This window comes from Puma concolor, chromosome F2, assembly GCF_028749965.1.
Source record: "Puma concolor isolate L17-30 chromosome F2, mPumCon1.1.hap2, whole genome shotgun sequence".
Classification (NCBI taxonomy): domain Eukaryota; kingdom Metazoa; phylum Chordata; class Mammalia; order Carnivora; family Felidae; genus Puma; species Puma concolor.
The window spans coordinates 40,612,566-40,631,541 of NC_141684.1; the positions used below are offsets into that span (position 1 = coordinate 40,612,566).

The 18,976-nt window shown below is 43.1% G+C and overlaps 1 protein-coding gene across 2 annotated transcripts in view; it reads right to left on the bottom strand.

Moving 5' to 3' along the window:
• Positions 1 to 1,010: 1,010 nt before the first annotated feature.
• Positions 1,011 to 18,976, bottom strand: part of SDC2 (syndecan 2) — a 101,897-nt gene continuing 83,931 nt past the window's right edge. For both annotated transcript variants that reach the window (XM_025922905.2, XM_086695269.1), the window contains exons 2-5: positions 15,384 to 15,495; positions 8,314 to 8,447; positions 3,972 to 4,107; positions 1,011 to 3,080 (exon numbers count right to left, since the gene is read on the bottom strand). In XM_025922905.2, the coding sequence (XP_025778690.1) occupies positions 2,917 to 3,080; positions 3,972 to 4,107; positions 8,314 to 8,447; positions 15,384 to 15,495 (546 nt within the window). In that variant the 3' untranslated portion in view covers positions 1,011 to 2,916. The remainder of the gene's footprint in view (positions 3,081 to 3,971; positions 4,108 to 8,313; positions 8,448 to 15,383; positions 15,496 to 18,976) is intronic.

Genomic DNA, 18,976 nt, shown 5'->3' on the forward strand with positions numbered 1-18,976 from the left:
GCTTATAAGTTTTCAAAATGTCTAAGACACTGAAGAAGTAAGCTCCTAAAAACCAGGAAGTTGCTATTTATTGTCCCTGTTCTTGAAGGACCCAGCATCCTTTGCAGGACATTCACATTCTTTCAGGCAACCAGAATTAGGTAATTGTGTTCTACTAATTTAGGTTAATCTCCTAGACCCTACAAAATCAGACTATATTCTCAATAAGCAAGGGTCTTTTGTCTAATTTGCAAAAATGAATCACCAAAATTCCACTAAACATTCAATCTGAAGCTATCAACTTCCACTGTGAATAGATGACAATTTTATTAACCAGGTCCTAATTCTGAAGTTCAGGTACTATGTACCTGCAGCTGTAACTTAAAAAAACAATGCAAAACAAAAACACACAACATCAGCTCATCCCACTTTCCCCATCCACCAAAAATGGGGCAATTTCAATATTACAAGCCTTTCATACAAAAAGCCATATTCACACAAAGGAAATCACTTACATGTGGTTAAGGAAACAGGAAGTTTTCATATTGGCTTTAATGTTTATAATTTTACCAAAATTTTCCTGAACTTGATAATCGTTACTAACACTTCTTATAGTACTAGTCGCTGCATCTTAAAAATAAAAAAAACTAGGCAGAAAACATACAGTTGAAGAAAACTGGATGTCAGTCTATACAATGATTTTTTTTTACTTTCAGCATGACAGACTTTATTTTGGCACTTTAACAAATATTTTGCTTTACAGCAGTGACAAAATATTTGCCAGAAACTTTCTTTTCTTGGCACGGATATTCCAAGCAGTTGTTGTTCTACGAACTCAATTTCACTATGCTTTTGCACAGTTAGAGGTATACCCACTACATTCTTAACCTCTGTAATCGAGGGATATTGTGCAACTTTAGAAGGTGCTAGAACTTCCTTTTAATCACTCCAAAGTGGATTGACTCTGTAAGTGATGGGACAGGAATTTGAGAATTAAGGCCATTAAGAATTTAAGTAAACACTGTTCCGAGTGCTGTTTAAAAAAACTTTTTTAATGAGTTATGTGGTAATTCCAGGAAACGGTCTCTAAATGAAGCAGTATCCATACTTTATTAAAAGTACATTATGTATTGAAAGGGTTGCTGTTTTTGCGGTGTTCTTCCTACTTGGGCGGCTCACACGTTAAAACAAAATTTATGGTTAAAACAGAAAAGGAAATGTTCAGTTCGAAGGAAATACCCAGCCGGGTACCCTCATACTTCCATCTCCTCCTCAGGAACCCCTGCTTTGCAGCTATTTCAGTGGTCAGCAGTGAGGCCCTCCTTTTAATGCACAGAGCCTCCCTGCCCTTCTTCCCTTCCCTATGGTGTGAACTATGGCATTCCGTCTATTGCTTCTTCCGTTAAGCTTCAGGAGAGATTTGGAGCACAGTTTCCAAGGTAAATCAGTCTTCAGTCTATAGGACAAAACCTTAGATACTGACATCAGGAGAGTCCCCTTCGGTTCTTTGGAATTTAACTCCTAAAAATTATTTGCAAAAGCAGGCATCCCTCTCAACGTTGCCATCAGCTATCCTACAAAAGCTGCCAACTTCACTATTCCTTCCCTGGCAGTCTTCCAATATCTACACCCGAACACACACAGGATACATTCAGATTTCCTCTGGCCAATTCAGAAGTGAATCTGGTAATAAACAGCCTCATCGATGAGCTCTTTGGTTTTGATTTACAGACACTCTATGGAACACTCAGAAATCAAACCCACATCATCCTTGAGAGCAGATGGTCATTTGCAAAGGGGAGATGTACATTTGATCGAAAATGTACAAAATTTATAACAGTGACATTTTCAATATTAGGCCACATGATTTATTCAGTAGTTTTTATGTTCCCAAATTACAATTGATGTCTATTCGTAAGACTACAAAAGTTACCATTAGAATTGTCTGTGCTTATAAAATACCAACTTTTTTTTAAACTGTTATATATACTCATTAACACCAGTCTGCAACGAGTTACATAGAATCATAGGCACTTCAAAGGCTTAAAAAGACGTTTACAACTTAAATGCATTTTTAAGAACAAAAACTGATTTTTCCTTAAACCCCTACTCGTACCTTCAAATTGCAAGAAATTAACAAATACAGTGGCCAAAGGAATCTGCAGCAACTTCTCAAAATACTGTTAGCATCTTTGGGTTTGCTGAGGCTCGTCAGTAACTCACATCAAATCCTCCCAAAAGAAGATCTGATTAGATAGCTATGACTGAACAGTTTTGTGGTAATAATCCAATTTTACACATTAATTTGCTGTTGCAAATCTGCCTGAAGCTACAGGTAATGAAAAACAAAGCAAGTGTAAAATGGATAGTCTGACACTTAAAAATTTATACAAAGTGGAGGTTAAAGTTTACATATCTGAAAATCACATATACACTAAATTACCATCATCTGAATTATCCAAAGACAAATTGCACCGTAACAGCTACAAAAGGCATAGTTTTGTTTTGTTTTCAAGGGGACAAGAGGGAAAGTGCAGAGGAGAGGGGAACAGATAAATTAACAAAGTAAGACCACTTGGTAAGGTCAATCAGAGACACGCGGACACAAATTAAACAGCTTTCATCTTCGAACCGTAGGATAAAAACGATCATTTTGTATTTGCGCATAAAAGTTTAAACCGATTCCATGAACATAGAGGGTTTTCATAACATAATATTTTGCCACTGCTATTCACAGAACACTGCAGATGTTAAGTTTTAATTTTATGTTCTAAAGAAATACATGAAAAGTTTTAAATACAATGGGATTTTATCATTAAAGTGCCAGAATGGCTCTTTAATGAGAAAAACAAAAAACAAAGATCTTCATTATTCTATGCAAAAGCTTTATTTTTAAAAGTTCAGTGATCTCATAAATAGAGACACTAAGTGGGAGTTTCACGCGTAAAACTCCTTAGTAGGTGCCTTCTGATAAGCAGCACTGGATGGTTTACGTTCTCCAAGGTCGTAACTTCCTTCATCCTTCTTCCTCATGCGATACACCAACAGCAGGATAAGGAAAATTGCAAAGAGAAAGCCGATAACTCCGCCAGCAATGACAGCTGAAACATGCCAAAAAGGAAGATTACTTTTAGGATGATTCAAAGGTTGCAGAAATTAACTCTGTCAGGCCCAATCTGTTTACACTTTTATAAAAGGCTCCATTTGAAAAACCCCAAAACATTTAGAAACGAGATTCAATGAAACAACCGGGTCATTACACCAATCTGACATTCCCAAGGAAGGTACAATACTTTCTTTGATTAGTAATAATATCATCCAAAAGCCTCAGCAGGAAAAAATCTGGCTGGGGCCTCAACTGACTCCATACTCTAAAATTCCTTAGTGTTCTCAGTACTCACATTTCATAGTCTAATCTTCTAATTGCTTTTTCACCGAAGACACATAACAGGATATAACTGACTTAAGTTTTGTAAGGGTAAATGTGAAAAAAAAGCGAGCAAATTTCCTTTCTAGTCTTGGCTTTGGGACTATCCTTTCGAGGACTAAGTGTTCTTAAATCTTGCAAATCTTCCCCTTTAAAATCAAATAATAAATACTTCCATCAGGTAAGCTCTGATTCGAGACAGCATTCTTGATGCCTTGGGCATTATCTGTGTCAACTGCCCTCCCCATAAAGAACTTTTCCTTCTCTTGAATTTATTTTGGCATCAGGATGACTTGGAGCAGGACTGATAGAGCTGCAATCCCACCATCCCCCACACCCGGTTGTTCTGGACCAATTCAGTTCTGAACTTTCCTCTTCTTGCATCAGGTGGTAGGATGAAGGAGCTGACAGAAAATAAAGACAACATTTGCCTAACTCTTGTCTCTTAAGACTGCTCTCAGCAGGAAGGTGACATTCAGCAAGCTTGGCCTACACCTCTGAATATCACTTAGCCAAACAGGCCTATTTAAGGACCTTCCCACCAGGCCCCCACTGGGTTACTCACCTGCCAGGACTTCTGTTCGTTTAAACAGATTGTCTGAGTGTTTCTCAGTATACACATTTGTATCGTCTTCAGCTGGGTCCATCTTCCTTTCTGAGTCAGACAGGTGAACTTTTTCCTTATCAATTTCTTCAGGTGACTGATATTGGAAAAAGGAAAAGATTAAAAAAAAAAACTGTATAATGTGCTGGAAAGAAGATACAATAGATATATTCCAAGGTTTGTTTTTTTTTTTTTTTTTCAAACAATGAATGTGGGAAATAATTGGAATAAACTTGCCAATGGGCAAGTTTTATGATGGACCCACGCTGTTCATGGTTTCATATAACACCCATCACAGGTATAGGCAAAACAGCTGGTTAATGAGTTTGTAATAACCCTAATGACATGGTTAGGTTGTTTTAGATGACACCTCATAAGATCTGTTTTCTTACCACTCTTCAGGCTACAACTCTCTCTCGCTGCACCAACCCAAGAGCATGGCCCCAAGTCTCCTTATTCCTTCATCTCTTTGCCACATGGGGCTCTGTGATGACAGCTCCTCCCAGGCTTTCTCTCCAGGTGTTCTCCAAGGCTCTCCCTGCTACCACTCTGCAGAGTAGCTCCCCAGGCTTACTCTGTAATGCTCCCCTCTACCTATTCACCCTTACACTTTCAGCAAACCCTGAACTAGAACTTCAGGAGTCTGGGTTCTATAAGCAGCTCCCGTGTGATCCACACCAAGTCATACCACTTTCTCGCACCTTGGTGTCCGTGGCCGTTCAGTGATGTGCACTCCCAGCTTCTTGGGTATCCCACAATTCTAAAGCTCAAATCCAAGATGGTAACTCTCAGAAGCTCATCTCCAGCCAGCATTAATCGCAACCCCCCAGCAGCCTGCAGGACACTAACCAACCCCTGGCTGTAGCACTGAATAACACTGATCTTCTTTTCTATGTCCATTAATGGTACCAGCTATTCTTTTGGGGCCCCCAAAGTTATTTGAGCACATTTCAAATCATATGTTTTGCCATGTCACAGTCCTGCCAACTTGCCTTTCACCATTCTCTCATATTAAGTGTCTTCCTCAGCTCCCCATTTCCACAGCCTTGTTCAGGTGTTTATCACATCACACCCACGTTCTTGCAGCAAACTCTAACTACCAGGCTGAAGTTCTACTTGACCGACACTACTGATGAAAACACTGTCAACTGCATTGGCTATTATTATAGACAATAATCCTTATCAGCTCTACTAGTCTGCCTACAAACAGCCAAGTCCATTTTCATTAGGACTCTCAGCTGTGGTCCAGTTAAGTGATTGCTTTCTGAAGGCCAGAGTTCATCCAAAATGGGAGCCAGCTACTCGTCTACTCAAGTCTAAACATAAAAAAGAAAGACCTCACCTTTTTGGGGTGGCTTAAGGTCACTGGTATATCCAGGAAGGACCACTAACCAGACCAGGTGGATCCATCTGAACTCCAGAGTATATGAGGTCATGGGTCCCTGCCTCAGTAAACTGAACACTAGGCTTCCAAAGAAACTGAACTGGGGCCGCCATCTTCTTACAAGGATAGTCCATCAGTGCACAAACTTCCAGGTGTTCTGGATGGAACATTTATCCTTTAAATTGAAATGTTTTATTGTAGAGAAGGAGGGGTTTGATTCAGAAGGATTATTTCTACAGGATGGAACTAATCTGAAATACCTTAACTCTTGCGGATATGTGCAAAATGAAATTACAAAAAGGCAACACAGATGATTAAATGAAGTCAATTAGAGATCTGTTGCATCCACGTCTGGTTGTTGGGATGCCTTGGAAATGTATCCGAAGTAAAAGATGATGAGTAATGCTCTGCTTCAACAAACACCTGGGTTCTTTTCATTGCTGTCACATAAATTTACAACAAACTAGATAGGATATCTGTAACAGTGACGCTGATGCCACTGTCAGACCCATTCAAAAGTTGACATTAACGGTATCCTAGAGGCAATGCTTAACTAAGCCGTACCATGGAACTATAAGAAAATTAAATCATTAATTATCAATAGTATCATTATCAGTACCTAGGATGAGGAGTAGCATGCCATAAATCTCTCATGAAGCAATGAATAATCACTTCATTGAACATAAATGATACTAGGAATATACATATATTAAAATGTTTGGAGATTCTCAATTTCTGAGCTCATCTGCCAAACATCTATCTATCTTCTTTATCTAGACCTGACACAATTAATTCCTTAAGGCCAATTTTTAAAAATTGAAATCAATTTTAAATTCGTTTTTGTCAACTGACCAGAACTCGATTGTCACATTAGATTTTGTTTAGGGTACAATTTTTATCACTGAAAGCCAAAACTGGGTTTCTTGCCTCAAGCTAGTGGGTCCTAATGGTCACAAGAGATTCAGCCATGACAAGCGGTCAAATAAAACCACGGAACGCCAAATGCATCTTTCAATAGTCACACTGAGGGCCCCCTCCCCATCCTCCCATCAATGGCACCAGTTACCCTGCATTCCTCCCCTTCTTCCTTCTTCTTTCATTCGTTCAACTCCATGCACTGACAGAGGAGCTCCCGCACATGGAGCCAGCACACGCTAGTATGTCTGCCTGTGTTCAGGGACCTTCTTTTTTCCTCTCTCCTGGCCTGTGAAGTCAGTCTGCTACTGACAGTATTTGGTTCTTCTTAATCCTACAGAGCATCCTCCAGTGTGAGGAGGGTTGGCCACGGCCCCTCCACATCTGCAGAAACGCATCCAGCTCTGTCACTCACTGTCCTGTTCCCGTGCAGCGGGGACACAGAGGGAGGGACATGAAACTGTGGGAAGCTGACATGCGTTCCTGCCTGTAGAGGGGCACTTCTTACTCCAGACGAGACGTGTCACTACCTTCAGGGGACAGCCCTCCACATCTTGTCTCCTACTAAAGCTTGGCAGCAGCTCATTTCTGACCAACAGATGGAGGAGCTCTCAAAGGGGACACTTGTGTTTCTAAGTTTTCATAAGCAGTCTGCGAGCCCTGGGCCATCTACAAAGCCTCCTACTGCAGTTATAAGGCTTATCTGGTGATTGCTCTAACCAAATTCAGTCAAGGCTTACAGAATGCTTCCTGGGTCTCAGGGGCCATACTATAGGCACCCACTCCCATTTAATCTTCTCACGGACCCATGAGGAATGGCTCAGAGAAGCTAAGAAATTTGACCAGATCCAGGATTTAAAGCCTAGGCCTTCTTCAGACTTTCATATGCACTTTCCAATTTAAATAGCTTAACCCACTAGTAGGTGGTCGGCTAATTACAATATAATGATAATAAGGCCAAAATCACCAGTCTCATAGTTTTAAACAACTAGTACTTTGGCTCTAAATCCAAAGACCTTATTTCTTAGTAACTCAGCCCTCAAACTGAATATATTGAGATGCAACCACGTTCATCATTATCCCTGAAAGAGGTCAAGTCTATTCTGCTGATGACAGGCCTGAGGAGACTTTAAGAAGTAACTGAATGAGACCGGAACCTGGAGTTTCCTTATTCCAGAACCCGTTTCATCATGTGTAAAGTTCACAATGGTTTTGACTCAGAAAAAAATTCTTTATGAACTGAAAACAAATTTTCTTGGCTTAAGCCCAAGTAAACAAAAAATTTTGTTTCTTAACTGGGTTTTGAGACCCTTAGCACCCTATAAAAATTATCCATATATAAGCTGGGCCGGGGTGATAAAAGTAGTAGGTAGTAGTAGGTAGCTGAGTGAGCTACTGAGCTATGAAGAGACGCGGAGGAACCTTAAATGCATATTGCTAAGCGAAAGAAGCCTATTTCAAAAGGCTACATACTGTATGGTGATAACTCTATTACATTCTGGAAAAACCAAACTATGAAGACAGTAAAAAGATCAGTACTTTCCGGGGGTGGGGGGGGGGGCAGGAGAGATAAAGAGGCAGCACGAGGTACATCTGTCAGAACCCACAGAAGGTACAACACCATGAGCGAATCCTAAGGTTAACTATGGACTCTGGGTAAAAATAATGTATCAATTAGGTTCATCAATTGTAATAAATGTACCACTCTGGGGGGGAGGTGGTGTCTGTGTGAGGGCAGGGGGCACATGGGAACTTTCCACTCAATTTTGCTATGAACCTATAACTGCTCTGAAGAAAAACGTTTATTTAAACAACAATGAAGGAGTCGGTGGGTAAACGTCAAAACGATCATAAAGAGTAAGAAAGAGCCATTTACAGCAAGATGATGAAAGACCATTTGTCCTCACATAATTTTAAGTGGGGCTTCTCAAAAGGAACATTCCGTGCAATTTTTAAAATGAAACACTTACAATAACCCAGTAATGCAATGCAAAGCAAACACACCTTCGTCTGAGCAGGTATCTTGTTCTGGATCTCCCATGTCGTGGTTTCCACTTTGGGAACAGCACTAGTGAACCCTATCTTTGGAAGTGGTCGGGATGTGGTCATCTCCGGGCTCTCTACGTCCTCATCAGCTCCTGGAAAAAAAACAAGCAAAGAGGAGCTGAGCACATGAATCACAACACAGATTTCTATATCAAATGGTACTGTTCAAGATGGACACTGACAGGGCCATGTGTTTTCAAAATACCTGCTCCTCAGGAATTTGGCATTTAAGGGATGCCAGGTGGCTCAGTCGGTTGAGCCTCTGACTCTTGATTTTGGCTCAGGTCATGATCTCATGGTTCGTGAGTTCAAGCTCCTGCATTGGGCTCCATGCTGACAGCACGGAGCCTGCTTGGGATTCTCTCTCCCTTTTTGTGCCCCTCCCCTGCTTGTGCTCGCTCTCTCCCCAAATAAACTTAAAAAACGAATTCCACACTTAACTTTCCTGCAGTTTTCACTGCAATAAAGTGATTTCCAAGGGATGCATGGGCAGCCTGGCATGTTTTGTAATATTGTTCTAACACTCTCAAGGATCTCCTCTTTTACTTGAATGTTCAAACTCTTCTGTGCATGAGATTTCTTCCTTCCCTATGTTGAAACATGCTACATTTTCCATTTCATTTTATTTATTTTAAACTTTTTTTAACATTTATTTTTGAGAGAGAGAGAGAGAGAAAGAGAGACAGAACACGAGCGGGGGAGGGGCAGAGAGAGAGGGAGACACAGAATCCGAACCAGGCTCCAAGCTCTGAGCTGTCAGCACACAGCCTGATGCGGGGCTTGAACTAACAAACTGCGAGATCGTGACCTGAGCTGAAGTCGTACATTTAACTGAGCCACCCAGGCACCCCTACATTCTCCATTTTAAAACACAACAAAACAACAGAAAGAGAAGACTCTCCCACAGTAGGCCCTTTATTCTCTGAGGGGAACTGCTGCTCTCTGCTTTTTTTTACAGCCAAGACTTTTCCAGTGGTGCTGTGGGTCCTCATCAGCATCCCTGCTCACCAGCTATCTGTACCCCCCCCTCTAGTCAGACCTCCCCTGTCATCACACTCTCAGTGCTGCTTGTTAATCAGGTCACCAATGTCCTCCACGCTGCCATATCCAAAGGCATCTTCCAGAGTGGTCCTCATATAATTGAGCCTCCTAGCACCACTGGACACTGGTCAGCTATCGTCTCCTTCTTGATATACTATCTTTGGGCTTCTAGGACTTGACTTCCCGGCTTTCCCCCTCACCTCTTGGGCTATTTCTAAGTCTCCTCTGTGGGCTCAGGCTTTTTTGACCTAGAGTTTAAATATCAGAGTTCCTTGAGCATCAGCCCCAGGCTGCTTCTTACTCTACACTTTCTGCCTCACCTACAGCCATGGCTTCAATTACCATCTAAATACAAACAAAACCTAAGTTTATTTTTTTTATTATTATTTTTTTTTTTAAATTTTTTTTTTCAACGTTTATTTATTTATTTATTATTTTTTTTTTAATTTTTTTTTCAACGTTTATTTATTTTTGGGACAGAGAGAGACAGAGCATGAACGGGCGAGGGGCAGAGAGAGAGGGAGACACAGAATCGGAAACAGGCTCCAGGCTCTGAGCCATCAGCCCAGAGCCCGACGCGGGGCTCGAACTCACGGACCGCGAGATCACGACCTGGCTGAAGTCGGACGCTTAACCGACTGCGCCACCCAGGCGCCCCATCAACGTTTATTTATTTTTGGGACAGAGAGAGACAGAGCATGAACGGGGGAGGGGCAGAGAGAGAGGGAGACACAGAATCGGAAACAGGCTCCAGGCTCTGAGCCATCAGCCCAGAGCCCGACGCGGGGCTCGAACTCCCGGACCGCGAGATCGTGACCTGGCTGAAGTCGGACGCCTAGCCGACTGCGCCACCCAGGCGCCCCACAAAACCTAAGTTTATATCATTAGCTTAACTGCTCCTCTGAAATTCAGACCTACACATCCACTGGCCTACTTGACATTTTCACTCCAGTGACTCGAAGGTGCCATCCACCTCTAACGTGTTCAAAACAGAGCTCACAATCTCCCTCTGCCCCTACAGACCTGGTGGTCATCTGGTGTTAACGGGCAGCAAACAGAACCCCCCATTCCTGGAAGTCACAACTCTGACTTCCTCTTCCTTACCCCACACTGAATCCATCCCCTAGTTCTACCAATTTTATTTTCTTAATATGTCTTCACTCTAACAGCTTTTCACAGTCCCAGGGCCACCACTCTCATCCAATGCCACCATAAACTGTCCACAAGCCACTGTCCTGCCTTCTTTCGGAGAGCCCCCTTTTCAGTCCACTGCCCACAAACTGGCTGTCACCCCATCATCCTCCTGTTTAAAACCATTATAATGGCACTCCACTGCTCGAGATGTATAGGAAATGCCTCAGCCCAGCCTTGCAGGGTCCAGCCCTGGCCCACTTTTCCAGCCTCCTTGAGCCTCATTTTCCCGTTGTCCCTGATCTCCTGGAGGAAGCCCTCACCTGGCTAGTTCCTAATTCACCTCCAGACATTAGCACCAAGGTCATTCCCCGTGTTATCCTCCCTCTCTTCCATATTACCTCAGTGTCCTCTGTTAAATGGTTTTTAGTACCACTTTTCTTACCGTAATTGCATTTATCACAAATTTGTAATCCTGCATTTATTTACACAACTATTGATTGAAATCTCCACTAGTAGACTAGAAGCTCTGTAAGGCCAAGAACTGCATCTGTTTGCTCTCCGATTGCCTAGTAAATCTCCAACAGCCACAGGCTCCAATCCAGTATTTGTTCAATGAGTAACTAACCGCCAACTGCCTGCCACCTGGACACTATTTTATTTTTATTTTTATTTTTGCCTTTTTACCAGAATAGCATTTAAGAATTTCTGACATTCAAATACAATATTCTTTTTTAAGGTGATCATCTGTCAAATGTGTAACAAACTCAAACTCAAAACTCTGCAACTCTAACCTGCTTCCTCAGACAGGAGCGAAAGACAAATACCTCTAAATTCCTCACAGGATCCTGGTAAAATGAAATAAGTAGTTCGGAAGAGGTGCTGTGTTGGAAACATGGCAAGAGGCTAGGACGCTGTTGCTTTTGTTTTTGTTTTTCAATTTCGCATTTTAAAATATTTTATTCTATCAACTATCTCCTTCAACTTTAGCACGTACACTCATCATACAGAGAAGAAATGGTAGAGTATATCTGAAATACATATGGGATTTGGCATTGAAAACAAATCTAGGACTGGTTCTGGCATCTTCAGCTTTGACCTTTGGCAAGGAATGCTGGCGTCAGTGTCTTCGTGTGTGAAGTGGGGATAGGAACAAACTCTCAGAGGTCTGAATGGGATATATTTTGGAAGCACCGTACATATAAAATGGTATGTAAATGTGTCATTAATAATGATGGCTCTAGAAACACACTTCTCGTTTCTAACAGCCTACCTGATTTTCTGTCAAAGTTTGACACATAATATGCTTGATTTGCTCCTACAATGAATCATTTCCTTGCAAAAAATGTTTTTCAATGCCAAATGAAAAATTTTCCATTAAGGGCTTTCAAGACCCCCCTTTGTTCACAGCAGTTACAAATATGACTCACTGAATTAGGAGAATCTGTTTTGGGAAGAGAGGAGATTGTGTAAAGTAGAAAACTCCCTCAAGCTAACACTTCTTACGTTAGAGACAGAGGAGTGATCTGCCTCGGGTGGTTCTTCTACTGTATTTATTATCTTTATTAAAGTACGTTGACCCTCTTGCCTGAACCAGAGACCCGGGAGCCCCCTTGATCACATCTCTGTCATCCCTGACTTTCAAACTCTCACTGTTCTCTCTGGCCTGAGACATCCCAGCCCAGAGCCCGTTTCCACCTGGGAAACTACTGCTCACGCTGTCTTTCTCAGCATCAACGTCATCCCCTCTCTCCATTACAAGACCATCTGCTTTCCAGCTTTCAAAACATCATGGCTATTGTCTCCTCTACTGTTTTATGTGTCCTTGTGAGTTAGGACCAATTCCTTTATTGATGGTTTAGTTGGACATTGGATGGTATGTGTGTTCCCTTGTTTTTTGTTGTTCTTTAGTTTTTTGGGGTGTTTTTGTTTTTTGAGAGAGAGAGAGGGAGGGAGGGAGGGAGGCAGGCACGCAGGCAGAGGGAGAGAGAATCTTAAGCAGGCTCCAACCCAGGGCTCAATCTCACCACTCTGAGATCATGACCTGAGCTGAAATCAAGAGTCAGACACTTAACTGACTGAGCTGCCCAGGTGCCCCAAGGTACGTATGTTCCACAGCACCAGAATACTATGTTTAACTCTCAAATTTTTGCTGTACAGCATTTTCCTATATTATATCACTCCTGACATGGTGTTATAATTGTTTTTTTTCTCATTTTTACATTTCTCTCAGGTGCTTGGTCCCCTGAAGACAGAGACCAAGTCTTCCTCATCTCTGTGTCCCAAGAACAAGGCACTATGTCTGGCATACAGTGAATGCCTATGAAATATTTAAGTGAATGGTCAGAGTGTTCATATTCATTAATGCCCATTCTTGAGTCCACACATATAGCATGGCCCCATCTCTTCATCCAGGAAGTACACTTTAGGCCTCCAGCCATTTCCTCCAGTCCATTTGCTTTGCCACTAGATAGTTAAGATAGGAGTGAGGACAGAAGGAACAACGGCCAAAACCCTGGAGAGGATCCCAGTTTCCAGCTGGGATTGGGCATCAGCTAGGCAGGGTGGCCTAATTCTAGAGTGGGGTATTATGACACAAGAAGGCAGGACGACAAAAGAGCAAAAAAGAACACACTCTCAAGCCCAACTCCCCAGTCCCTACCCCAGCTCCATTACTCTGACAGTGCGATCTGAGGCAAGTTACTCAATCCTTCTGTGCCTCAGGCTTTCCCATGTGAAAAGTGGAGACAATAACAATCTGCCCTTACGTAGATGTTGTAAGTATAGGAACAGTACCTGACACACAGGAAGTGCTTTATAAATTTTGGTTACAACTTCTACCACCTTTAAGCTGCAAATCAATATACTTTTAAGCAGCATAAGGAGGTTTCCAAAGTCCAGAATGATGCACTTCTTTGCAGCAGTGATCTGCCCGGGGCTGGAGCCGAGGTGGAAGCAAGCCTTAGCTCGATCCATCTGATTAATGTATTCAGGATTTCAAATGACCCACTCCAGACCCCTTTCATCTGCAAGGGTGGCAGAGAAGCAGGACTGTGTACCTGCTTTCTTTACATTAAACTTCAGCACAATCTTGGCAGAAGTCAGCAAAGTGATTGAACAATAGCTACAAATCTAACAACTCTTGGGTTCTAAGATCTGTGAAATGGGGGGAAAAAGGGATCCATAGTTATTATTTCCTGGGATACTCTGATGATGGCAGTTACAAAGCACTTTTGAGGTGCTAGAGGAAGAAAAGAGGTGCCATGAGTGAAAGATATTAATAGTGTTGTGGGCCATGGAGAACAACTCTTTCCACACTCATTCTGCATGTGTGATATATATCACTTCCCCAAGAATAACGAGGGCTATTTTTACATTCAGATTGCATTGTAAGCTCATTGTTACTAGGTCAGCCACCACCTCTCTTGTCTTTCTCAGATTTGCTTTTTTCCAACTTAAAACACTCCTGTATAGGTAGATCTCTATCAAAGATACAATTGATTTTAGTTTGCTCTTGGTCATTCTGAAGCCCAGGCTAATCTGATTACAGACATCCACATTCAGGGTAAGTTTTGCCATCTGTTGAATCTACAGTGAAAACTCAAAACAAGAAGGGTCTTGGAGAAGACTTTCCTAGCATACTGCTGACCACAATTTCCTGACTTGATTGTTAGTTGAATATATGCACAAGCTCTTCCTCCTTCCCAGCTTCTTGGAGGGGCGTGCATTCCTGGTACAGATGAAACATTTATCACTACAGTAGATTGCAAAAATGGCCAGAATCCTTTAATACCCACCCCCCACCCCATATCCACATCCTCTGCAATGTGACTTTGTACATCCTTTCATTAAGAGTTGGAGTCTGGCCTGGACCTGTGACTTACTTTGACCAATAAAACGTGGTAGTGATGCTGTGCCAATTCTAAGCTTAGTGTGCAAGAGGTTTGCACACTTATACTTGCCCTCTTGGGATCTCTGCTTCCTCCTCTGAACAAATGGCTGGCCCACTGGAGGATGAGAGACTGTGTAGACCAGAGCCAAGTCTGCCCCAAACACATGTTAGAGCCCAGTGCAGATCAGCAAAGCTGCATACCCAACCTACAGTTGGCCACTGACACATGAGGGAACCCAGTTAGCCCAGCCTAAATTGCCATCTACAGAATAATAAGCTAAATAAATGATTGTTGTTTTTAGCCACTACGCTTCGGGGTGGTTTGTTATGCAGCATTACTGAGCTACTAGATAACTGATACACCAGAGGAGTAAGGATATCACTGTATCATGATTTTATTTGGCTGCTACGTTCTCCCTCCCACTTTTGAGTAAGAAGGCATAACTCTTCTTGGTCCCACCCATAATCTCTAACACAGGATTGGTAGTTTCATGAAACTAGCATTTGAGGGATTTAAGGGTAGATTCCACTTTTACCACTCTGAAAGCCTTCATAATAAAATCAAAACTAATGTTAACAGGACACTGACTACTTGCCAAGCACCAGACTCCTAGAGCTGTAGATATGTTCACCCCGTTAATCCTTACAACCTACGTGATAGAGACTATTACTACCTCCCATTTTATGAATGAGGAAACGGAGGCTCAGCTAAGTCAAATACGTTCCCAAGATCTCACAGCTTAAGTGGCAGAGAGCTAGAATATGCTGCCAGGCATTTTGACTTTTTAACCACCCTGCATCCTGCCTGCCTCCTTGAAGTGAGTTCCAGTAGAATGTCTGTGTGTGTGTGTGTGTGTGTGTGTGTGCGCGTGCACGCACACGTGTGCACCTATGCATGTGCATGGGTGTGGGTGCACGTGCAAGCACAAAGAACGGAGATGGGCATGGAAGTAGCCAGCCTTACCTGAGCCTGATGCAGAAGCATAGTCATCATCATCAATAGGATACACTCCTGAAGCTTCTTCAACAGAGCTGTTGTCGAGGTACATGTCTTTATCAGATGTCGGCTCTGCTCTCTGAGAGAAGAATGAGAAGGGATTCAGGATGGTGAGAGATCAAAAAACATGCTCATTTATCTTACTTGTTCAGGTTTACACCACAGTGACTATCTCTCCTCCATTCCTCTGAACCCGCATTTCCACCCTCCCCTTCCTCAGGACATCCTGATAAGTCACAGGCTAACCACAGGCAAAAGCCCCCCAAGGAAGCCTATGTAGCCTAAAATCCAGGAGAACCAAACAGCTCAGAGACGTAAGCACCTATCAGGGGCTTATTTAATTATATTCCACTAAAGCTGCCTGAGTTTGGTGGTCCCAGGGCTAGTTATAAGCCAGCTCAGGCATTCTCTTTGTTACAGGGTCACCAGCTCAGGCATTCTCTTTGTCACAGGGTCACTGTGAGGCTTCCTTACCGGGAAACTTACCAACCATTCAAATTATTTAAGACTTTCTTGGGGATGAATACAATAGTATTACCACACTTCTGCCAAATCATGACCCAAGGATCCATCAAGGCCCTGCAAATATTCACAGGCTTGGCCACACTCAGAGCTTTATCACTACACCCAAGAGCTTCCCAGTTGTCCAGGCAGCCCAGATCCATGCCGACGCCAGGCAGGGCACCCTGTGAGCAGCAGTGCCTGTGGGGTTCATCTGACAAGGGCAAAAGCCCCCACAAGCCCGCTTCTAGGGCTCACTGGCTTAGCAGAGCCTTAATGACAAATGCAGATAAACCCACACAAGCACATTCTTTTTATATTACTGGCACTTGGAAACAGCAAATCACACACTTCATATGGAGAGGGATCGTTCGCTAAGTATACCAGCTCCCCGGCTTCTTAGCTCTTCAGTAAGAGTTTTAGTATTAAAATTCACCCTAATCTTGCCAGAAGAGTACTCGCATGAATTGGAGGCAGAGTAGACATATAATTTTTTTTTAAATGGTTTCAGTAAACTGATATTTTACCACCAGTATCTCATGAAAACCGAGAAACAAAGCAGACTGTCAGATTCTAAACATTTGTGTTTAGAAACAGGCAACACTCGTTATTGTCCTATTTTTAAATATAAATTGAATGTTTGTTCCTAACAGGAATTATAAAAAAAAAAAAATGTTTTCCTTACTACACTGGCTTTCATTAGATTTCCTCTTAAAATAAAACTTTGCGTTCCAGCGGTCGCCGTGACTAGAACCTTCCTAAGAGGGCAGATGGGTCCAGCCTTCCATAACAGGACCAACTTTATTCTCTCCGGTTTCAGTGGCTGCCTCAAGAAGCTGAAGCATTTTAAACCTGAGCCCATGTTCTCCACCAGGCTTCAGTGCCAACTGATGGAAAAGTATGGGAACTCGTTTTGTGTGAGCCACAACACCGGCACATCGAGAACTAAAACCTTAGGGACTGGTTTTCCAGTGGGTTGGCTTGTAGGCATCGAGTGACCACCCTGAGCCAAGAGCGTGCTGGAATTTTTCTGGTAGAATGGTCAGAGCTGAACTCTGCAATCTGAGGCCATCCTGCATCCTACTGGCTTCCAAGGCCATCATCACCCTTCCAGGCAGTAATTCCCAAAGCTTGTGAAGCGTGTCAGGAGGCCCACATTCCTCAGCTCTACAATCAACCCAACTGACCCCTATCAGACTCTCGGCGGCTTTGAGGCAAGGACGGTGCCACACTCATCTTTAATCCACCTCGGCTCCCTGTAATCACAGCTCCTGGCATACACTAGGTGCTCAGCAAACGTTGATTAGGCTGTTTGTGCTCACACCGAAGAACAGTTTTCAGTCCTGCTTATGTTAAACTCTGTCCTGTGAACATCGTCTGGAGGACCCTCTCATTCTTTCTCTCAAATTCTGTCTATGAAAAAGGTTCTGACTTCCCCGTCCCTGTACGGCATCTAGCTAGAAGCTGCTAGAGGATTTTATAGGGTATGAACAGTTTAAGCCCTAAACTCTTACTGCCATTTCTCACTGTTTCATGTACACTTTCTCTTGCGCCTCAGCTGGGTCCAACTTGCTGAAGGCAGGTCTTCAATGACCCAGCATGCTCCCTGCCTCTCTCAAAGTACATGAGCACTCAATAAATATTTGTCCATTGAGATTACCTAAAACAAATTGGCCTTTGACTCAGGTTTCAGAGTTTACACATGTCACAAGACCTCCAGGATTCCTAAGGTTAAAAATCTCTCGATTCTAAGCCTGGGCGATCATCTGCCCCCAAACTTGCCATACATGTTGCACTGCATCTATTTAAGTAGCCCAGAGTCTGAAAAGTAAGTAAAAGTATCTTTTCACATCTTAGAGACCTATCTGTCTTTTGTTCATATTGATTTCATTTTCCTCTTGGCTCTGTCAAAGAAGTTTGATGGGGCATGGGTCACACGAAGATATTTAACCCCTACGGGTAAACTGCATTTCTATTCATTAGGTGCGGCGGCTGTCCGGACTAATACATCTGTCACAACGAACAGAGAGTTGGGCCAAAAACGTCTCCAGGGGATTCTGGCCACCTCACAGTTCAGCCACACTGGGTACCCTGACGAGCAACAGACTTCCCCAGGACAACCCTTACGAGGAAGTTGTCAGGCCCGAGTTGCCACAGGGCTTGGGGTAGAAGTCTGGGCGCATTTGGAGAAGCTGGCTTGCCCTCAGCCAATCGGGGTCTGTGGGGCTCCAGCATGGTCGTGGGGCCAATGGGATGTTTAATGTGCTCGAGGGCAGCTACGTGTATGTTCTCCTCCATCCTCCAGTGTGGTGCCCATAATTATGACCTCAAACTAAAAGTTATCACCTGCTCTGATGTCAGGGGCACCAAGCGCATAGGAGGAATTACCAAAATCCTTCCACAAAGTCCAATGAACAATAAGCAGGGCCCTTTTCACACTGTAGCAGATGATGCTCAAAGAATACCTCCACTGTCTTTCCTTTAAATAAAAAACACCTTCCCAAACATGACAAGTGTCTTTTGTGAAGACTCCACACTGCAGAAGACTTCTGCAGTCAACATGCCTGGGGAGAGAAATGGATTATGCACCACCACTCCCCTGGGGAAAGAAGATGTGCATCTCTCGAAAGCCAGGGAAAGGGGTGACTCAAGAGGACTTCTTTTTACACCTAGCCAAATGTGGTCTGCCTCACTAAGCAGAAAACCCCAGGACATACTCTGAATACTTTCTTGCTCAACGAGACAGAGCCACTGGACAAAAGGAATGGGGAGAGAATGTACGTAGACACAGTCCGGCAGCTCGGAGCAGCCGGCCAACTGGAGGATTTCATAACGAGGCTGTTTAATTTGGGACTGACCATTTCTGTGAGGCTGTGCCAATGATGTTGGCTAAGAGGGCTCAGAGTACGAGCTGCAAGAAAAATAGAGCTGGTCTTTCAGACCTTTCCCCCTCGGCTGATGCAAGATGTGAACACAGGAGAGCAAAGGGAAGTTGTGGAAAGCCGCCTGGTATACTGACGGGGGGCGGGGGGGGGGGTGGGAATCTACTGCAAACCGAG